The 22,965-nt window shown below is 40.0% G+C and overlaps 1 protein-coding gene across 3 annotated transcripts in view; it reads right to left on the bottom strand.

Annotated features, from left to right (window-relative positions):
- Positions 1 to 22,965, bottom strand: part of LOC110990097 (oxysterols receptor LXR-alpha-like) — a 134,160-nt gene that overhangs the window by 89,378 nt on the left and 21,817 nt on the right. For 2 of the 3 annotated variants that reach the window (XM_022254947.2, XM_022254959.2), the window contains exons 2-3: positions 14,186 to 14,384; positions 13,833 to 13,901 (exon numbers count right to left, since the gene is read on the bottom strand). In XM_022254947.2, the coding sequence (XP_022110639.1) occupies positions 13,833 to 13,869 (37 nt within the window). In that variant the 5' untranslated portion in view covers positions 13,870 to 13,901; positions 14,186 to 14,384. Of the gene's footprint in view, positions 1 to 13,832; positions 13,902 to 14,185; positions 14,385 to 19,552; positions 19,698 to 22,965 lie in introns of those variants that run through there. The other variant, XM_022254951.2, reaches the window with a different exon arrangement.

The raw sequence follows: 22,965 nt of genomic DNA, 5'->3' as shown, positions 1-22,965 counted from the left end.
CATCACATTTTATGTTAATGACGTTACATGTATAGAAATGTACACGTAAAGAAAACAAATGTTAATAAGGAATTATTTTACTGATCATAATTTTCCATATATGGTATTGCCATGATATCCCCTCGGATTCATTCAATTGAGGTGTACCCCTAAGCAGCAATAGTGGAGACGAAATTGTAAAATCAATTTGAAACTTTGGCAGTCATGTCACAGTTTGGTGTGGAATTGTCCACAAGGCAAAATGACTTCACTAACTCACGGGACATGTGCATGTACATCACCGGTCTGCATGTACCACCACTTCACAAAATTTCGCTTGTCAGATGGATGGAAAGATTGTCTCTTGCTATTGACCGATAACTTGCCCATTCCGCCCTTCCTCTCCAAATGCTACTCATCAGATTCCTCATTTCGATTTTGTACAGATTTCAGAAAGGTGAACTCGGTGTCAAAGTCTGATACCTATCCTCTGCCTCGAGTGGATGATTGCATTGATCGCATCGGCACTGCCAAATTTGTAACTACTTTTGACTTGTTAAAGGGATATTGGCAGGTCCCTCTTACTCCTCATGCCAAACAGATTTCTGCTTTTGTGACCCCTCAAGGTTTATATCAATACAGGGTCCTCCCTTTCGGATTGAAAAATGCCCCTGCCACCTTTCAAAGGATGATGAATAATGTAACTAAAGATTTACCGAACACAGAAGTGTATATTGACGATATTGTTTTATTTAATGATTCTTGGAGCGAGCACATCGAAAATATTCGTGCTCTGTTTAATAGATTAACTGAGGTGAAGTTATCAGTGAACCTTGTGAAAAGCCAATTAGTTAAGGCTAAGGTTACTTTCTTGGGTCACGTTATTGGCCAAGGCGAAATCAAACCTGTCCAGCCTAAAGTTAAGGCGATTCTTAATTTTCCTCGGCCAGCCAACAAGAAAGATTTAATGCGTTTTCTCGGTATGTCTGGCTATTACCGAAAATTTTGTAAAAATTTCTCGGATGTAGTCGCCCCACTGACCAATTTGCTTGGCAAGAAAGACAAGTTTATTTGGACAGAGGAGTGTAATCAGGCATTTCAGCTAGTAAAAGGTATGCTAGCGACCGAACCTGTTCTGAAAGCTCCAGATTTCACCAAGCCTTTTAAGCTATTTGTTGATGCAAGTGACAAAGGAATTGGATCCGTTTTGATACAGGAGGATGATCAAAATATCAATCATCCTGTGTGCTATTTTTCAAGAAAGTTGAACAAACAACAAAAGAACTACTCCACCATCGAGAAAGAATGTCTCGCTCTTATTTTGTCACTGGAGCACTTCAAGGTTTATTTAAATGCTCCGGCCAAAACCACCACGGTGTACACTGACCACAATCCCTTAGTTTTCATCCAGAAGATGAAAAATCAAAACCAGAGACTACTCAGATGGAGTCTTATACTCCAAGAGTTTGACGTTGAAATAGTTCATGTTAAAGGGAAAGATAATATCATTGCTGATATGTTGTCTAGACACATGTAAAGATGTTCAAGTTCAGAATTTGGAAATCGGCTTACAAGCATGTAATATTACATTATAAAACTTAGAGTATTGTCCAAAGAAATGTATTAACTTGAAAGTTTTTTTCCAGAGAAAAAACTTTCCTTTAAGGGGGGAAGACTGTTACAGATGGGACATTTCTTCCTTTATAATTCGCCTGCTGTTTTTGATTTAATTCTTTCTTTAGACATTTGTGGTACTGTAAGTCTAACCTGTTCTGCAGCAGACCCCATGTATTGTGCTTTGTACCCAGTATTCTTTTGTCAAGATGTTGCCCAGTGGGCTGACCGGTTATGTAATGGCTCTTTTATTATTAGCTGGGTGCACATGTATTTAAGAAGTGGGTTGTACCATGCTTGGGTGCACTCATCACACCACAGCCACCCGTTCAGCCAGGGGCTCTGTTCTTTTTTTCATTTGATGGGTGTCGCCAACCTTCATCACTCCGGCCAATGTCCAATTGGCCCTACAGCTATACACTGCCTGCAGATACAGCAAGTCACCGCTGTACTCTTCTCCTTCAAGGTGACGGCTTGCCACATGCATTGCATGTAGAGACAGCGAGTCACCGCTGTACTCTCTCTCCTTCAAGTTGATGGCCCAAACCAACCGGTTTTGCGGCTCTTCCTAGATGGCCTAGGACCAGGCTGGTTCTGAGGCTCTACCTAGATGGCCTGGGACCAGACCGGTTCCGAGGCTCACCCCAGATGACCTGGATCAGACCAACCCGGTGCACCAGCCAGTGCTTCAGCCAGCCGTGCCTGAGTTGCCCCTCCACAACAGAATACCGATAGTCAACTTGACAGCATGCACCCAATCAAGTCCTCGACAACAACCTATAAGTAATTATTTAATTGTATAAACAAATAGAAACCTAGATTTAAACTGCTTTATTATTTTTAGTATGTAAACTGAATAAATTTCTGTAAATATAGTTGCTGGTTTCCTACTCTATGCTGTCATGTTCGTCTCTGTCGTGCCCTACTTCGTTTTGGTTCTTTTGAATTAGTCGCACGTAACACTTGTGCATGTACAGGTACGTGGCCCAAAATACATGTACTTTACCCACAGCCAAATGCCAGGCTCCACCAACCTGCCTTGGAAGGGGTTTAGCTGGTTTAACCAAACAACTCGGTCATGGACGTGATACCAAAACCAAAACCAAAAAAGAGAGAACTGTCCACAAATTCGCCAACACCTTTGAACAAATCCAAGTTTTTATACGTTTTGTGATAAACACATCGACAACTAGTCAATCTATTTAAAAAAACAAAATGTCATATTACATTTAATTTACAATATCATGTATAAGAATTTGAATTTGATAAACCAGTAATTTGCTGTCTTAATTAATAACTGGCCAATGTGCTTTCAAAGATCTTTCATCTGCTTAATACATCTCCTATGTGAAACCAAAATTTGTTTCATTCAAAAACTGTGAAAATTTGGCAGGTGCACATCCAAACGGTTGCACACATACGCAGCAATACCTGTAAAAATTCAAAGCCACATTAAGCAAAGCACTAGTTTTACACCATTCAGGCCGAACTTACGCAGTTCACAATACACTTGTGTATCATATCCAGGGAACAAGAGAATACATGTACATGTATTGAAATAGTAAGGGGGGAGGAATAGGCACCATGCAACGGAAGCAAAGTTCACATTAGCCTTGTTACGCTCTGATGGATTCAAGCATTTCTGAATTATGGATGACAAGTCATAATCTAAAGTTCCCCGGCCCAAATTCAAAACATTTTTGGAAGTGATGGGGCCAGAGCATGATCCGGACATGCCAATGAGTCGATCTGAGTAATACTTGAATATTTAACCTTTCATGCAATCAAACTTGAATACTTAAATACTGAATTTATGGGCCTGATTTTTCAAGTTATATACATGTAAGTATCACATTCTCTGATGGCATAAGGGGAAAATAGAGAAAAAAGCTTCCAAAATTAGTGACTGAAGACAGGAAAACAAATACAAACATCAGTTAAATCTAAAAGCAGTTTCGACGCAAAAAATGTGGAGAAATGAATGAGCAGCTAAATGTGTTTAATAGGAAGTAGGCTAAGGCTTTTCAAGTGCAGTTTTGCTATCCAAAATTAGAATTTGTTCAACTTTGTTTCAGTGCATTTTACTTTATGTATTTAATATTAAATTGTACAAAACATCAAGAACACTTGATTTTCAATAGAATATTCAAATATTCAACAAAGCCCTAACGTAATTATCAAAAAGTATCGCAGTTTGGCTAAAAATTCCGTTTGAGAGTAAGGAACACTGTATACATTATATTGAGGTACTTGTACATGTCATTGGTCTTTTCACAAAGGGACAAATTTTTTTATATCACTAGAATAAGACTTTTCGGGAAATCGCATTTAAAGTTGGTCTCTTTTTCCTTATTTAGCATGCCCCTTGACTTAACCAATGCTACTGTACGAAGGAGGGGATCTTAAATGACACAAAACTGCCAAATGATATTTATAGAAGTCAATCAAAATTGTTTATTTTGTAAACAAACAAATTCGCCTCTTTGTGAAAATGCTAAAATTCATGTGACTTTTGTCTATTTGTAAAAGCGCGGGCTATTTTGGTCATGGAGGAAGGACACAGAAGGAGTCTGTCACATCAAAGTGCTTGATGATCATCGCCGCCTGGTCAGACGAACAATAGTAAACATTTCAAAAATGCCTGATTACTGCCTGCAGCTTAGCCGGACAAGTGGGGCCAGTAATATTGTAACAAAATTTGTGGTGTTTTCTTTGGAATTAACTACAACCTATCGCAGTGACCAGGAAGCAGAAAGAAAAAATATTTAAATTAGATTTACTTTTGTCTTTTGAATATTTTTTTAGGATTTTGATGCCCTTTTCCATTATCCATGCATATGTTTGTTATTTTATTTTGTCACTCCAAAACATCAGTTTTCAAAATCTTTGTATGAGTTTGGCTAAGACTGGCCAAAAACATGTTGAACACTACAGGACAGTTAAGTTCACAAAAAACAAAATGCGCTGTTCCATCACAGGGAGTGATCATGAGATCTCATAAAATACCCTTTTGTGTAAATTCCATAATAAAAATGATTCAAATAAAACTCAAAATCTTACAAACAGCTTAGCTATTTATTCCCAAAGAAGTGCAGAAGAAAGCATTCGATAAGGGTAACAACTGCACATGAACACTTCGGGTATACAGCCTAATAAAAGCAACTGTGCAAACACTACATTTGATGATGTTGTCGGATCATACCAAGCACCAACGATGGCATGAATATTCAACTTCCTTTACTGCAATACACAACATTTTAGGGATGCAGATTACCAATGAAAAATTGCCGCAATGATCATGGGTACAAAGGGGGCTTATGGTTGCAAAACAGGTGGTGCGTAGCGAACATGCGCTCTGCTCTGGCTATGGACATACCGGGCATGCCAGGAAGCGGTAATTGGCCAGATGTTATAGCCCGGGCAGTTCAAACTCCTGTGTTTTGATATAGCATGTGTCAGTTGCAAAATTGTCAATTTGTGTACATGTAACTTTCCAGAGTAAAATTTGTCTCTCTGTGAAAATGGCAAAATGAGTTTGCCCATGAATTTGCCCTTTATTGCTAATACTATATATATATGGAAGAAAAATTTGCCACTTCGTGGAAATGCTAAATGCTATTTGGTTGAAATTTGCCCCAGGGTAGATCATCGTGACTTGGCTGTTTCAGGAGATTTGGGAAGAAATGATTACACCAAGCTGTAGGCATCGCATAGCATCTATTTAATTTTGCCGAAAGAACAGAAATTTGAAAAAAAATCATGCTTCTGGGCCAAAGTGTCTCTTCGTGAAAACGGTGACAATGTATGCACAAGTGTTTCCTAACCTTAGAACCATGGGCACATCCTGTACTGGTACATATCCAATAGTGTAAAGGCATGCTCATTATCACTGTCAAGATAAATGGCCACCTGGCGAATCTGGCCTCGCCCCCAAGGTTGCAAAGCAGAGAGGAGTCAAACAGAACTAGGCCAAGCAGGCTGCATGAACCTGATGTGAAAAGAAATACGTCCAGCTACATACATACATGTAGGTGGCAGGAACCTACATGTCCATGTACCTGCACTTCTCAATGCAACTTACATGTGTGGCAATCTGACTAATTGAAATACAGTACACGTACACACCATGCATGAAAAGGTTCAGTAAACTGGGACAGAAACAAACTTGGAAAAGGCACTGCAGAATAGTATAAGTATAAAAATACCACATATATGGACATGTAATTTGAGGAAAAGGAACCACCATTTTTATGAGTCCCAGGATGTTGTGCAGTTGGCTCCCTCCTGACCATAAATGGGTGGGGGTAACTATTTTTAGATCTCTGGCATTACATTACTGTGCACGTACGGGAACCTGGCTGTACGCATACTGTATACTGGTCCATCAAGGCACATCAGTACATCGATTCTGACTCTTGACTTGTTTTGTGTAACCTTTTTTTGTTACTTGGCACAAACACCCTGTGTTAATGGACGTCATGGGTTCTATTCTCTGAATGACAGAAGTACAGTGTAACTGGGATTTTTCAAATGTTTTCCTGATGAGGCAGGGAAAGTGCAGTGAGAAGGCCCATGCCTTGCTGTTATGAAAGATAAGTTTATTATTTTGAACATTTGTAAAGCTATGTAAGGAAGTGTTTATGACATGCTTGTACCAGCGTATTTCTGCAGAACAGTTACACGACACTTCTGTTATGCACCTGTGTCTCTGTACAATACTCAAACATTCAAATTTGTGTATCGCCTTCATTGCATGTGTGTACATTTGCGTTGAACACAATGAACCCGTCTCTCCAAGGCACATGTTTTTGAAGCTATTTTGGGGGGCTTTTTTCCAAGCTTTTTCAAACTGCCACTAACTATAAAGCCAACGACTTATAAAAAGGACAGTTCCACTGGCAGCAAATGGTGCCCACAACCGTGACATTTTCCCCCTCACTTTTCACACTGATGAATACCCTGTAAAGTGTGAAGAACAATTTTTTTTTTTTTTGTAAATTTTGTTTTGAGGCTGGTCTCGGACTTCTGACCACATTAGCTGAATAAAATGTGCCAATGGTAAAAAGCTTCATATCCCAGTTGGTGCTCTGGTGCTGATCAAAACAGCCAAGTTCACGAACGTCTGATTTATGACTGCCCCTCTGCTGCTGTTATTTGTACAACACATGCAGTAATTGGCACTCAACATTCCGCTAGTAGCTTGATATGTAAACTTGAGGTCTTTTTCTTCTTCTCTGGTAAAACTAGAATGGTGTAGAAACTGCTGGAGCATTAAAATTTGTGTTGCATACATGTATAGTGTGAAACATACATGCTTGCATACATCAATAGGGCATATTTGCAACACATACATCATTACTTGCATCATCACGTGTACAGTATGTTCTTGGTTTGGACGGTCCTTTGTGTATGATATGACATTTCTTCATACATGATTCCACAGTGCCTCCGCATTTAAAGCAGCAAAACCATTAATCAATTCAATATACCATATATGCATGTTCAACAAAGTGGAAAAAGGTTTGAACCAACATTTGAGCTGTATTGTATGTAGCAGAAGGTCATTGCCTCAGCCCAATTTATTACTAGTTTCAGACCAGATTGTCTGGCTTTCTGACTGCGGCGGTCCAAATGCAAACTCAGCCCATGTCTCAGACTGAAGTCCCCGTGGGAGCAAGCACAGATCAATGAGACTCATATTCGGAGCAATGTCCCCAACTCAAGAAAATACCGGTACAGAATTGTGTCTTGTCTTCGTGATTGCTCGAGAAAGTGTTACTTTTGATAATGCCTGAATGCCTTAGAAGTTATATTCTTCCCAGTCATACAGTACCTTTTAGCGGCAAAAAAAAAGAAAAAAAATTCAGAGATATCAATAAAATTGTACTTGTTTTCCAAATAAATCTGTGCATAAACTAAAGGGGGCGCTCTGTTGCCTAGCAACCAGGGAGAGTGAGGAGCATGTACAACGCGTATTATTTGTTGTGCATGCGCAGAGTACATCTATGTTGACATTGGCAATCAATGCCAATGTAACCAGGAATGCCATGTTTAGCTGGAAGTGGACTGGCTTGAGGATCATCCGTCCCAATTTGGATTGCCTGAGTTCGAGTATAAATTGCATCAAACCCCTTTTCTTTTTTCTCTACATGTATCTCTTTCTTTTTCAACTTAAACCAACTGAAGAGCTGAATTTCAACTCTACTGATCATTTTGCAATGATGCAAGTTCTACTGAGTGGTATTAATTTATGTACAGGAGTACAAAACACAAGCACATGTGCATGTACAATTACCTCAGATACATGTAAATAGATCGCTGTTTTCTTTGAAGTAAGACACTCACTAAATTTCATCTGACAATGAGAATTATGTTTAGCTGGTTGGCAACCTAGAGTCCTCTCTGTGGACTGATATCATGATCCTTATGTACATGTACATGTACCACAATATATTGTATACATGCATGCACACTACCTGTATTTCCTCTATAGCAATTGTCCTACAGCCGTGGCCTAAATGTATTAAATCTCGGGGGGGGGGCGGAAGGAAAAACCAGCTCTGAAATGAGTATACAAGCGATATTTGAATGAGTTTATTGTTCAGAATTTTCATGGGCACAAACTGAGGCAAATGCCAGTATCTTTTCAGTCTGGGACCCAAGGGGATATCAGCATCAATTAGGAAGTCCTAATATTTTTTTTCTTTATCAGACTGCAAAAGCTTTTCAGGATATTTTGGGAGATCCATATGCAGGGCTTTGGGGGGGAGGGTGAGGGGGGATGCAGGGGAGGGAGACGACTAAAAGAGTGAATACATGAATGAAGTAAGGAATCCCTCCAATAACCAGCTCTATTTCTAAATAGTTCTACTAGAGAGGCATGCCAATTTTTAGATTTATAGAATTTATTCTCAGTGCATAAATGAATGTGACAATCTGCTCTTTTGACCAAGGCATGTGGGTCGAAATAAGAGGGAACATGGGGTCAGATTGTGCCTGTTCATCTCCTCTGTGGCTGGATAAGGAAAGCAATAACTGGTGGCTGGTTTTTCACACTACTGATTAAAAATTCTAGATCAGTCTATTGGATCTCGAACTGAATGCACCTTCCCTACCCAATGTCAAGTCTGAAATAATGGCAAGGTAAAGTTGTACCCAAGCAAGAATCCCTCATTAATTTCTTTGAATTCTTGGTCAACTGGTTTTTAGAGGTCCAGATTTCTCTGGGGAAAATTTACTCCCACGCCTGGAAGATATCAGATAAGTGAGAAGTACACATGTACTTCATCATGTGGAGTAAAACTAGCTCAGGCTTTGCACATACGTGGGCAGATCGAAAATTGATAAACATCCAAACACTTTTTTGAGTCAAATTTCAGCCTTAAGGTTTTAGTTCAAGCAGGCATCTGTTACCATCCTTCTGCCAAAGAGGGTGGATTATGTCCAATGATAGGAAAAGCCCAACCACTCAAGCATGTCTTAACATGAACATGTCTGCCATAAAAACATCTACACGTACACATAGATGTACATGGCAATGTCACTGACAAATGAATGATCTCTTAGGAATGCTTTTATTTATGAATTCGGCATTTACGGTCTGATGTGCACAGTACATGTACATGTACATGCACTTACGCACAAACACAGTCATCAATTTTGGGATCCACCACTCAAGTACAACTGAGGGAGTTTTCTATTGTAAAGGCATATTTTGGCATACATGTAAGTAGGACCCATGGAAGGAAGAATCAGATTAAAGATGTCTGTTGTAAATAAACATGTATTATGCCAATATGCAAATGTACTCTTACAAAAAAAATTCAAAATAGAATTTGGTAACTTCTTCATTTAAGGTGTGAACAAGTCTGACAAACTGTGTTTCTTGCTAAAATATAAATGTAAGTACATCAACATCTCCCAAAAATCTCAATGAAGGGAAAACAGTATACAAGTTGGCCTACAAGAAAAGAGAATATTGTACATGTACATGAATATGTACACAGTACATGTACACAGTGCATGTGGAAACTATATGTGTGTGCATCTACGTAAACGTACAGGCAACAGTACAATACAGGACATGACAGTGGGAAAAGGCGACGTGTACTGCATACCTTGCTATGTGGCACACTAAAAATTGGAACAACCTCTGGGAAAAAGTACAAGAGACATCTCACGGCAAACAGTATGGTGAAAAGTCAATCACATGGGTTGTATGCTATGGTTGCTAGGGACATCAACATAATTTCGTGATGAGATATGGAATGAAAAAAGCGAGTTTTTCATCAATTACTCTGGCTTGACTTCAAATCCTGCGCCATCCTGACACCTGACACCCTGGCCAGTGAAGGTCCTTTCTGTCAATTCAGTGAAGAATTACACCATCACATCCATTTTCTAGGGACAAATTCAATCTGGCCGGGAACCTGAGAATTCTGCTAGCCGGTGCGTTGGGTGGAGCGCCCGATGTGCCTTCCGAGGCTGTGTGATAGATCAATCATTATCGATTGTGGGCCCACTGAAAATGAGTCAACACAACACTAATCACATTTTGATGATATTTTCGCATTTTTATTTCACCTTGCCTTAAAGGCCAGGGCTCTCGCAATGGTAAAACAAACAACAAAAAACAGGCAGCTTTTTATTCAGCATTTCCGCGAACCCTGATGACATGCAGCCTGATAAAGCGTCACTGTACTTTATTCACCCTTCAAAATGAGAAGCAATACATTAAAGTGCAGGCATGATGTAAGTTCTGCAGAGGTACAGTACATGTAGATTAAGCTTCAAGTGGATAGCATTTCACCTGGGCTACATGCATTTGCAATATAGCTAACGCTTCTTGGATTACCGTATCACCATGAATACAGCATAGAACTTCACTGGTCCAAAATGGCCACATGTTGACTTGGTAAAAATGGAAGCAGCGTCAAATGTCACCATGTGTGTCACAACGGTGCAGTAAGCAGTGCTGCACGTCCCATGTGCAGGGCGTGCCATGCAAGTCGCGCCAGGGCATTTCTGCAACCCCGTCAATCTCTCCTCCAACAGAACAGCTCACAGTCATCATACGCTCTCCCAAGATGATTCTATCTTGGTGCAGAGAAGTCCAGGACTCATTTTTTTCTCATTTGACACGCTGGCACCATATACAGGTAACAAAACAGTTGTTGACTGCTGAGACGTGGATCCTGATATTTTTTCAAACCCCTCTTATTTTTACCTTTGTCATTTCCCACATCACAGTAGTTATAGGTCTTTAACACAAACCTTGCGCCAAATTCTGAAGATGAATAAACAATTACTGTCATACAGACTTGTAGCTATAATTTTTTTTTCATTTTTCAATGGAATGGAGATTAAGAACTTGCATCAAGCTGGAAAATATTTCAAAGGGGATGGGGGGCTACAAACCATTACTCCAAGTGAATCTCCTTTTAGACCACCTTTTCGAACCAAGATCTTTTCAAGCTACATAACTCACAAGAAACTACAGTATATGGATCATTCCATGAGGTTGGGGCACAATTTGTGACGGTGTCCTTGTTACCTTGGTAACTTTTTACCACCTGTCTGACCTGTAGAGTAGGTCATTTACTCTGTAAAAATAACACACACCTCTGTATTCAGCCTTGCAAGATGTAAAACAATGTCAATTTGGAATCCACATGCAGGGAAATAGCTGTTCATTTTTACGGAACCCATGTAACAATTGACACTGTCACAAATTGTGCCCCAACCTCATGGAATGACCCATGTACTGTACATGTACATTTACTGCTTTCGTACAATGCCGAATCTTGCACACACCAGTATCTTACAAATATTATGCAAGTACATTGCATGTATGCGCATGTGAAGCACAGTCTTTGTCCAAAGGTGACGTATTCTTTTAATCCTTTGAGATAAAATGTGACGAACTGGAGGAAATGCAAAAACCGGGCGTGCTGAATCACTTCACAGATAAGTTTTCCAACCCTCTTGTCAATCTGATGTCAAGCACAGCGCTCAGAGAGGATCTCAGGTGCCATTTTCCACATTGGCGATTGAGGGTAACGGAGCGAGGTGGCACGGGCTCATGAATGTTGATCGTCGCCAGACACCTTGCGAAAGAACCATATCAACCAGCATACCTAAAACTGGGCCAAGTCATGAGGGCTGTCTCTGTGGCCAATGAAGACAAATCGACAAGTCCCTGGCTTCAATGCAAGCCTGACACACAGGTTTCCGAGTCAATTCATTCCTTTTTTTTCATAAGACAGGCAAAAACACAGCGACAAATAAAAATTTGGCTGTTCCAAGGGAAGTGTTCTTTATCATGCATGTACACGAAACACATGACTGTGAAGTAAATGTATGCTTTTCTAAAAAAAAAAAAATAGTTTGGCCATCTTTTAAGAATAAACATGAACTTGTAACACCGGTGAAATAATATTTGACTTCTGATAAAAATGGCTTTATGTCCGATGTGGATGTTGAAGCCAACACAGAATTAGACAAACACAGGTATTCTTGGCGATTTAAGCAGTGAAGTATCTGGGATAAAAGATGAAGTGTGGAAAAACATCTATGGGAAGAAAATCAAGACAGACTTGATTTCAAACACTCACAAGGCAGCGCTGGAACACACACACTGACAGCTGATTAAGTGTCCTTTTCCAGGAATACTTTCAGTCAACATTACCGTAGACCAAGTGTACTGATGAATCAAATACTTAAAGCTGTTTATTTGATACAATTTAAATCTTTAAAATATATTAATATTTCAATTCAACCTCACTTGTGTTACAGTTATCAAAAGATTGCAAGTACGTGTACGTGTGCTGTATTACTAACAAAAAAATGGCACTGACTAGCAGCACACCCCATGCATACATAGTACCTGCTAACCATTCCGAATTTGGCAGAATCATTACGAATGTACAAGCTGCTTTACGAATTACGAATTCGTCAACCATTATCACTTGTTTCTGCAAAACTGTTTACTTTGATGATTGAATACAGGAATTTTAATTATAAACCAGAAGTGCGTGGTGAGTCAATTATTTCTCCATCTTTTTGTTGTCTCATTTGAACATAATTTGATCGGGTCGTGGGTGGGTCATGCACATATTAGAGCAAAATGTTGACCTATGGGATCTTAATGACATCACTGGTGCCCGGGCCTACGACTTCACACTCAAAATGACGGTCACTAGTGTTTGAGTTCAACCGAGGATCCGAAGATACACGAAATGCTTCCAGCTTTCGTTGGTGACCTGAAGTAACCGCTACTTTAAAAAAAAAACGGTTCCCAGTGTTTTCGATCCGAAGATACACAAAGTGCTGGCGCGAGTGTGCATGTGTGCAGCTTCGCATGAGCATGATCGAGATCCCGACAGTGTGCTGAGGAAGAAGTAATCAAAACGCCGCCAAACAACGCATATTGCAGAAATTCTGGGCTGAATACTCAAACAAGTACCCATTGATTGCTTCTTCGAATGTTGGAGAACACTATGCTTTTTGTACGATTTGTCAAGGAGATTTCAATATGTCCCACAGAGGACTTCATGACATGAAACATATGGAAGTACACTAATTTTTTCAGCACGCCACCTGATAACAGCGTGATCAAGGCTGAAGTGTTGTTCACAGAGTGCATGATTGAGCATAGTTTGTTTTTATCATTTTCTGATCACATGGTTGAAAATTTCCTGATAGATGTACATGTTCACATATGTAAATGTAATGCACATGTAGATGTGCTTCTGATTTGACACCAGGTGAACTTATCAGAGTTATGGGGGTGATACGGTGCACATTGATTGCAAGCACATCTGATGTATCACATGATTTTGCTTGATTACTGTTTTTATTCCACACAGTTGGCAGGTATGTCCATGTAAGAACATGTAAAATGGTGGTGGTGGTGGTGTGCAAACCCCACCCATGACAGCAAGTGGGTCACAGTGCATCCATCTATTGCATGGCAATATCAGCAAGTTTTCATCTGAATGTGCACAAATTGGTAGCATTTTTTGTGTGTGGGTACCATGTGAAAGCATCAAGAGCATTCAACTGTTTACCTCTGTGTGCCACCACAGAGTGGTCTTGAAAAACCTATTATTCCTGTTCACGTAAGTGAAACACTTGATTTTCCTGCATGCCGCTGGTTGTTTCTTATGTAAGTGGTTACAGGTGCCAAACTTATCAATTACTGGTTCAGAAAGAAAAGAACGAGGGGTCAATTCACTTACTTGTTAGGTCGATGGAATCCATGCTTGAGTCGCACATTGTTGCTGGCACAGGGCCACCCAAACATCACCCTGACAGTGAAACAAGACAAAAGCACTAGTCAAGGTTCCCAATCTACATGTACGTACACTTAAGAAAAAGTGATTCAAAAAGAAGTTCAAAAAGATTATCGGCTTTATTACTTTTGATTTGAGAATTTCCCAAAAGCTTAAGTTGTGTTCGTTTGGCGCTTAAAAAGTAGTAAATCAAGTTCATTAAAGTGCAGGTTTCATCATTGGAGGTGTTACAGAAACATGTTTTTGAGATTGGCACATGACTAACTTTAACTGTTTCTGTCCCACAGCTTAGGTCTCACCTCAACCAACTATTTTAAAGGGTGGCTTGCTTGTATCCTGTCAAAAGAGGGCAGTCTTCAGAGCTCCGATTCAACCTGCCAGTCCTTCAGATTCAAGGCCAATCTGTCTGAGTCTGGCAACTCATGACCCATGCAACAGTGGATAATTGAAACACTGCAGAATCGTCTGCTTTAGTGCTTTTGCAGAACTTTTAGATTTCTGTATAATAAAAATGAAGGGGGAAAAGCAAAACAGATTAATTTATGAGGCTATTAAAGCCCAGCATACACAGTTTTGTAAAATATTGTTAGACACATTATGGAAGGAAACATTCTACATGTAGTAATGGGCTATATCTTTTTGTAGCTTAGAATACAAGCACTTTCTGTTTTGGATTGCTTAAAATGTTTAAGGGAAAGAGTTCCATACACAGGCATTAACTGGCACCCTGTGCACCAACCCTATGAGACTGGTCTAAACATTGTGTTTTCTGAGTAAATGCTTCAATACTTTCGATGCTAAATTTGACTTTTAGGGCATGTTATCACTTCCTGATGGCTTATAGACCACTGCAAGGGAAAATAAGTAATGTCCGTATATGGAACTCGCACCTGTCAAAGTTATGGCACATGCATTTTTGACACAGTCTGAGAGAACTGTAGTGGTGGGGAATACGCAAATTTACATGATTTGGCTGCAAGTGCACATGTACCAGTTTGAATAAATTAATTCACCAAAAAAACCAATTTATCAAATATGGATCAACAAAGAATCAATGCAGAGAACTACATTGTAAACTTCCACTTAAAATATTTACATTTACAGACAACTTGTGGGTATCGTTCAGATGTTTTCTGACTGGGTTAAGATTAGTGTAACCCTTGTGAATATAGGAAACTTGTCACATTAACATACATGTACACTGAACAATCCACTGGTTTTCCAAAACTGGGCAAGAAAGTAAATCAATAGAGATGGCAATAAAAATGTTAACACAACATTCAGATGCCTGTGCAGATTCGGAGTAATCAAGTTCTGACCTTTTTTTAAAATGCAAATTGCAGGATCTCCCGGGCAACAGAGTGGCAAATAATCCAATAGCCGTTCAATGAACTAGCGTTCTGCACGCACCACACATGCAAATTTAGATTTTTGGCAATGTACCAATGTACTCCTCAGGGAAACAATACTGTACATGTACACGTATGTAGGCCATTTTCTTTACGCTACCCTCATTTGGTCCTTGTTGCTTTTGGGACATTCCTATTGCTGAATACGTTTAAAAAGTGAAGTGTGAATTTACACATACTTTCAACTCTTATCATTTAAAAGTAATTTACATTTTAATGTGATACTAACATCTTCTTGCCCCAAACTCTTCATGCCTATAATGTGCCACAATCCTACCTGCCTTCTTTGCTGTACATGTACATCTGCACTTCAGTGGGATGCTAATTATGCATTTTTTGTTACATGAGTATTATAGGCCAGCATCCTCATGCTGGGCAAACATAAAGAACAACCACCTTCCATCTTTTTTACTTTGAAAGCCAGTTAATGTCAGATTTTTCTACCCAAAAAAAGCTGTTGGGGGTGGGTTTTTACCTGCAAATTGTTCAACCTTGCAATTCCAACGCGTCAATACGTTAACGGCGGAAATGAAAAAAGAATTCTGAAACGAGTGTACACGTCCTCCAAGGAACAAATAAGGAAAATTACTGTATGTGCGTTTGCACATCATCCAGCGTCAAGTGGTTAATTCCGTTAGAATGAGGTACATGTAGCCCCTTCTGGCAACATGAACGACAAATGAAAGATATTCAGTGCCCTATCAATTACTCAAAAACCTATTTTTCACCCTCATCAACTCCTTCTAGACACCAGACGGTGTGTAGAATTTCAATGTTATCACCATTGCATGAATTTGACAATATACATGTACACTACCTGGTACATGTACATGTACATAGAATTATTACACTTTCCCTACCATGGGAAAGGCTCTTTGGCTTTTCAATCTGTGAACTTGAAAGGTGACGAGAGTAAGGTTTAAGTTCCTTGACTTACCGGTACATGCAAAATGTGAAGAGGATAAGGCCACATCCACATTCCACAGGGCTAAGATGTGACAATTACCATGACATTTAATGCAATTTTGCAGCAGAAAAAGTTTGATATCCTGGTAATGTTATCATTCTTCTGCCATCACATAAAAAGCAGCCTATGGCCCATCAAAATAACCCTTGCATTCTTGATTTCCATGACCTTCCCATGACCTTTTTCCTCTGACAACAACAATATCATACAACAATATCCCATTTTCCACTCATTTGCCATGACTTTCCAGGTCAACTTTTTCCCCAGGAATTGCCGTGACTGCGAGAACCCTGGTGATCTCCAACAGGGCAGCAAAAGTTTTGTGAGGTGAGGGGAAGAGGGTCCACAATACCAAAAAGCCTTGTAGAAAAAATGTAGGAACAAGATGTTGGAGATTGCAGATTTCCCCCCCCCCCACGACCGGCACACAGAGTCAGGGTTAAGACAATTTGACCTGAACAGATTTACGGACATTGTAAGGGTCATGGAAACAGTTTCAAGACACCCAACTTTTATAGATACAATGATTTTACGATGAAAATACTGTCTGTACATCCTTCATCGACAGGGAACAATCATTTGAATTCAAACGGCTATGTTCTACCTGTACATTTGAACGTGGAAAACCCATCATTACATTTGTTATAAACAGCCCTGTTCTATGTATGTATACATGTATGTAAAACATGGCTAACATACACTACCCTTAAATTCTGCATTTAACAGCAATGTTCTATATTTGAAGGCATTTCACCCCCCTTGCATATTAAAACACATGTACATGTATGTACCCAGAAAGCTAAAATAATTGGGTCTAATTAAAGGTTTGTTTTTTTCTGTCTCCCCAAAATGAAAGGTCTTCAACATGACAGTCCTTTCACTTCCTATCTGTTCACAGCAACCACGACAAGGAAACGTTGGCCAAACATCCTGTCATGCACATGTATCTCACCTTGGCTCTCCCTAACCCAATTACGGCAGCATTAGGAGTTCAGCAATATGACATTTGCAAAAAAATCCCCATTTCCTAGGTTTGGTGAAGAAGGGATGTATCCCATCCCGGGGTGATGGCCCAGTTACTGACGAATGGAATTCACTGATTTGTTTTGGAGATTCGGAGCATGTTTATCTTTCAGAATTGGAGGTCTTGAGGGATTCTATAATGTAGGAAGTTGTGCCCGGGATATGACCACAGTGTGACAGCCTGACCTGATTTTAACTGTGAGCCATCGCCGCACATTCCCACGCTTGGTGACAAAAGGAAATGGGTTGGGACAGGGAAACTGCATGTAATTTGCACGCGATCGTCAGCAATTCAAAGCCAGGTGGCTTGCTGAAAATCTACCTGCACATACATGTACGGCATGCACAGTACATGTATATTTTTGTCCATCATTTTGGTCTGTGCGTAATTAAAGCCCAAGATCTCTGACACCTGTGTATGTATTAATGCATGGTTTATGTACACCTGTAGGATTGCATTGCCACTATCCATAAATTTCTCTACCGTGATATAGCCTACATGTACATGTACATGTAGATCACAGTTGGCTATTCAACCTTCAGAAGAAATTTCTTTCAGGGCAATGTACAGCACATGTAGTACATGTACATGTAGGCCTATAAATTAATTCCCAGCACTGTGGTTTGAATACAGGACTTTGTTAGCAAAGCACAAATCCTATATGTACATGTACATGTATCACGACAACTGCAGTAACCTACATGTACACGTATGTATGAACATGTATAAACATTAACATACACAGTACATAAAAGCAGTCGGAGCACAGTGTTTTTAATGAGAAGTTCAATGCTTGCCACATGTTTCAACGTGAGTTACAGCTTACAAGTTCGGTACCTTTACAGCTGCAGAAAAAAAATAATGAGTTTTCTCCCTTTATACACAAAGTAAGGAAATTATCATTTCAGCACCTGCATGTACACTTGAGTAGCCTGAAGCTCAGTGAAATGAGATAACTTCCCAAACTTATTTACAAGTTGATAACCCGCCCCGGTACAATATACAGGGACTGTGTGTAACACAAAAACAGCATTGAATTGGTTCATAAAACACTCTGCACTTTTGAGGTTGAAGCTGTACAAAGTGTCTACATGTAATGGGAGACTTTGAGACGCTTTGTGGCCGGCAAACATACACCTACTGATTTTTTTTTACCAGTTCTGAGCATACGCCCATTGTTCTGAGCAGGCATACGTGTACAGGTAGTTCTGAACACGCGCAATACTGTGAAGAAGGAACGTTACGTCTGCTGCCACCAGCATCTCAACGTCTCACATTGTGAACAGGTTCACGAGGACTGGTATGCATACATAGTATGATACCTCGTGTAATCGGGAAGTTTATGTTCATGAGCAAGGTACATGTCGTTTACTACAACTGCTCTTCTCTACTACAGCACTGGGCAGTGATTACTTTGATACAAATTTGAAAAGGTTTCAAATGCCCAAGATATTGGGGTTATAATTTTAGTGTTTAAGGAAGGAAGCAATGGGATTCATCCAAATTTTGTCTGTCTTCTTTTTTGGTATTTTATTTTTGGCACTTTTTTTTTTTAAATTTCGGGTACCGAAGAAAATTTGTGTAATAGGATATCAAGGATGTACATGTAACTCTGTATTACATTCACTACTCCCTAAAAGCGTGTCTCCTTCAAACTTGCTGTGCAGCAACATAATCTGTCGCACATAATGTCCGAAACACAACAATCCGAAGTCTCCGTGTGTGCACCGCACATTTTCGCATTTAGCATTACTTGGGCACCGTTTTCCCCCCATAATTAAGTTCTTCTTCATTACGTTTGGGCGCTCTCCCTCTTCATCGAAACCAGATATACCGCATCGGGTGGCGCTCGGCACACATCCACACAGACTCTCCCCTTTACACAGGGTGTAAGGAGACACCCCAAAACCCTCACGCAGGCTGTCTCTGATTCTGCTGAGGAAAAAAAAAAAGGGAAAAAAAGGCCCCCATGATGTACTTGTGCATGTGGTACACACAGCACACATTCTGTAAGCAAGAGAACCACTCCGTAGCAAAGGAAGTTCTTGTTTCTCTGAACCCGTGCTTTTGGTATTCATGCATGTACAACTGTGCTGCAGCCTCGACACTCATCTATGTCAATATGCTTGTGTTAATGCTCCGTAAAGGCTGCAAACAAATATGTGCCAAGTGAGGACAAACTGCAAAGTTTTATTTTACACCAATGTTTACGTGACCGCACCATACGTGTACCGACACATGCATTAAGTCTCAGTTGATGACTTACCGGTATCAGCCTACATATATGCACTTTGACTCACATGTGCAACACTCCTTTTTACAGATGACAGTGTTGGAGAACTTTCTCCAATACACACAGTTGTCTGTGCTTATACAGCCACAATACACCTAATACCCATATACATGTCCACGTTTGTGTACGTCTACTTTATCTCGTTCATTTAGTGACATGCCAGGTAAGGTGAGAGTACAGAGGTGTTAGGGTGGCAATCAATCAAAAAATACAGTACACATGTAGTGCTGGCAAATGACTTCTGAGTTGTGACTTCCCCTGGGGATAAATTTGAACAACACTGGTCCTTACCGGATCTTTCCAAATCTACAACGGAGGGGGGACTGTTTTGCAGGATTGTTTGAGGAAGTTAAAGCTAAGTCACTTTAAAACACAAGGATGGAATTCACGTCCCTTGAAAGAAACATCTGTACCAAGAATATGCTGACTGGTTGCTGCATACTGATGAACTGTCATGTACATGTAGCGGTAGGAGGATTCGAGACAGTTCCAAACCCCTGGAGTTATGATGATAAATTGAGCCCAAGATGGAGCACCAACACAATGTCTTTTGTACTAAATCACATCTTTCATCCTCGCAAAGTTTGGTATTGTAGAGAGAAGCAAGGTTTTGAAAAACTAAGCACATGAGCAGTAGCGTTCAAGAATTAACAATTATGGTGCATGGACACCAGTACTAGCAGCTGCCACTCAGAATCTTTTCAGTACAACAGAACTTGCATGTACCCAGTACATGAAGCAAGGATTTTCTTCTTTAACCAGAGGCTATTTGTAAACATGTTCATCCCGGCATATTTACAGGGGTGACTTGCTGAAATCTGGACTGAGCAAAGCAGATCATGCTGACAGTCTTGAATGTGGGCGATTCACAACAGTGTGCCTCCAAGAGTTTGCAAAGCATTGACCAATCACAGAGCATGAAATCTGTCGACACTTTCGAAACACGCACTGGGTCGACAGATTTCACGCACTGTGATCGATTTACGCATTGCAAACTCTTGGAGGCGCACTGTTGTGAAACGTCCGCATTGTCCAGCAGTTGGAGTATTCTGGACTCTGCTCCTGTCAATGGACTAATGCACTGAAGGGTAAAAATGTGTTGGCGTGTCTGTGCTATGAACTTTGGGAAGAAGAAGCCCTTCGAATCAACGGCCCTTGGAGTAGGATGGAATATCCAATTTACAAAATGGAGGTGCACTTTGCCAGCGCCCTAATGGTGAAATCTTATATGGTGTTCACCATGCAGTAAACGTTTACCTTGTCGGGTCTTACAGGCAGATGACCAGATCGATCTGGTTAGGAAGAAGGGAGGGGGGGCTCTTACTATGGGATTCTGATAACAAGAGGAGATACTTAGTATGGCCAGATTCCTGTTCTCCTAGATTTCTCGCACACAAATGCACGCGTACACCACCATGCCTAAAGGGACAGCTCTCAGCATTAACCTGACAAGTATGAGTTGTGAACAGTCTGAGATTTCAGGATTTTTCCCCACACAATTTGATTTTCCTGCATACCACCCTATTTTGATAAAAATTTTTTCTAACCTGCTTCTAAGAGGGGTAATGCTGAAATGACCATGACTTCTGAATGCGTACCATTTCCAACAGAGCACTGGCTGTCGCCGAAGATCTCCAACTGGTTTCTTACCATCAACACATTACATTTACTGAAGAGCTCTGAAGTCCATTGCGGTACTGAGGGACAGCGCCAGATTTAAACAGTTCATTTCCTATTTGTTCTCAGAAGGCTTCTACCAAAAGGAAGCATGGAGGACCTACGGATCAAACAACACTTATTTTGATGAGTTTTTCCATTTTGCCCGCCTGCTGTTATGAGGGGAAACGCCGAAAATGACCGCGAATTCTGAATGCGTGCCCTTCCCAACAGATCATTCCCTGTCGCCAAGGATCTCCAAATGGTTTTAACACTGAATGGATGCAAAGCACAATCAGGTTGGGACAGCAAAAGATTCAAACAGTTCACTTCCTATCGGTATTTGTACCCGGATCGCTCTTGGTAAAAGGAAGCATGGAGAACCAACTGTTTCAAGTTGTCATTGTTTGTTTAGTCTGATACAAAATTCTACTTTACATACTTAACCACTTTGGAAGAGATCTTGACACACATTGTTTATCCATTAGGTGTCAGATATGGGAGTTTAGAAGTCAGAGCCAACAACTATAGATAAGCGATGTCTAAGGTCAATGGCTTTTAAACCATGACAATGACTACAAAATTTCTACTGGGCCCAGACAATGGCAAGATCGTTTGACTAATTCTGGGGTGCTTATAGTCAAAACAGAAATCAACATTTCCTATCCTGAAGAGATTCTAGTGTATAATTTAATGTTCTCAGTGACAAACAAATATTCAGAACAAGATACTCTCCCACACAAGTAATTTTTTGAAACAAGATCTGACCTGATATTGAAGAAGAGTACTTTACAAGGCACTTGCATTTTAGTTGCCAGTGAAATCATAGAATATATGGGACCTGCATGTATGACGTGAGACTGTTGTTTTCCCTCAAGGCACTTAAAACAAGAAGTAATCTTGTTCACATTTATCATATGAAGTACTTTCTCTAAGGAACCATATTTGTTCCCTTGATACAGGAAACAGATAATTTTTTACTTCTATTGCCAATGTGAATTACAGATTCGGCAAATTTCAAGTTCAAACCCTGTTTGCACTACTTTCTACAAGATGCAGTTACCCTTTCTCAAATGGGAAAACTTAAACAACTTGAACAGGCATTTCTGTGACAACATGAGAAATCAATTATACTGCTTACACTGGAAAATATGAAAATACCAAAAATGGGCTATTAAATAGCTGGTGAACACAAAGCTCAAATTGAAAAAAGTTACATTGTGTGTACTTTCAGGGTAGACTCAGACAATACACTACACTGTAAATACATTTTTATTACCGTATTATTCATCTTCTGTATTCAAATTGTTGTGACATGTTTATTTAAGTAATTGATTCATTAACGTACACCATACATGCATGTACATGCATGCAACAGTTGGTAAGATGGAAACGCATTGGTGCACACAAGGGCTGAGAATAAACAACACAATTCTGTACGGGTATCAAGGTAAACCCACTGCATGTCATTCAATTTTACTGCCGGGTTGATGTTGAGAAAGATGTTGTAAAGCTGGCACGAAACTAAATACATAAGGTAAATTATGCAACATGAACTTATAAAAAAAAAAACACCAGGGAATTTAGTGCACGTATGTACCTCCACACAGCAAGCAATGAATGCCACTCGGTAGATGAACAGCAATTAACTTCAGGGATTTGTTACAATTCTACAGAGGGTGCATTATCCGTTAACAGCTATCAGTATGCCCAAATCAATGACAAAGAAC

This window comes from Acanthaster planci, linkage group LG03, assembly GCF_054643075.1.
Source record: "Acanthaster planci isolate LZ-2023a linkage group LG03, COTS_SCS, whole genome shotgun sequence".
In the NCBI taxonomy this organism is placed as follows: Eukaryota; Metazoa; Echinodermata; class Asteroidea; order Valvatida; family Acanthasteridae; genus Acanthaster; species Acanthaster planci.
Note: the sequence above shows the minus strand (reverse complement) of the source record. Positions and strands in the feature narration are given on the sequence as shown.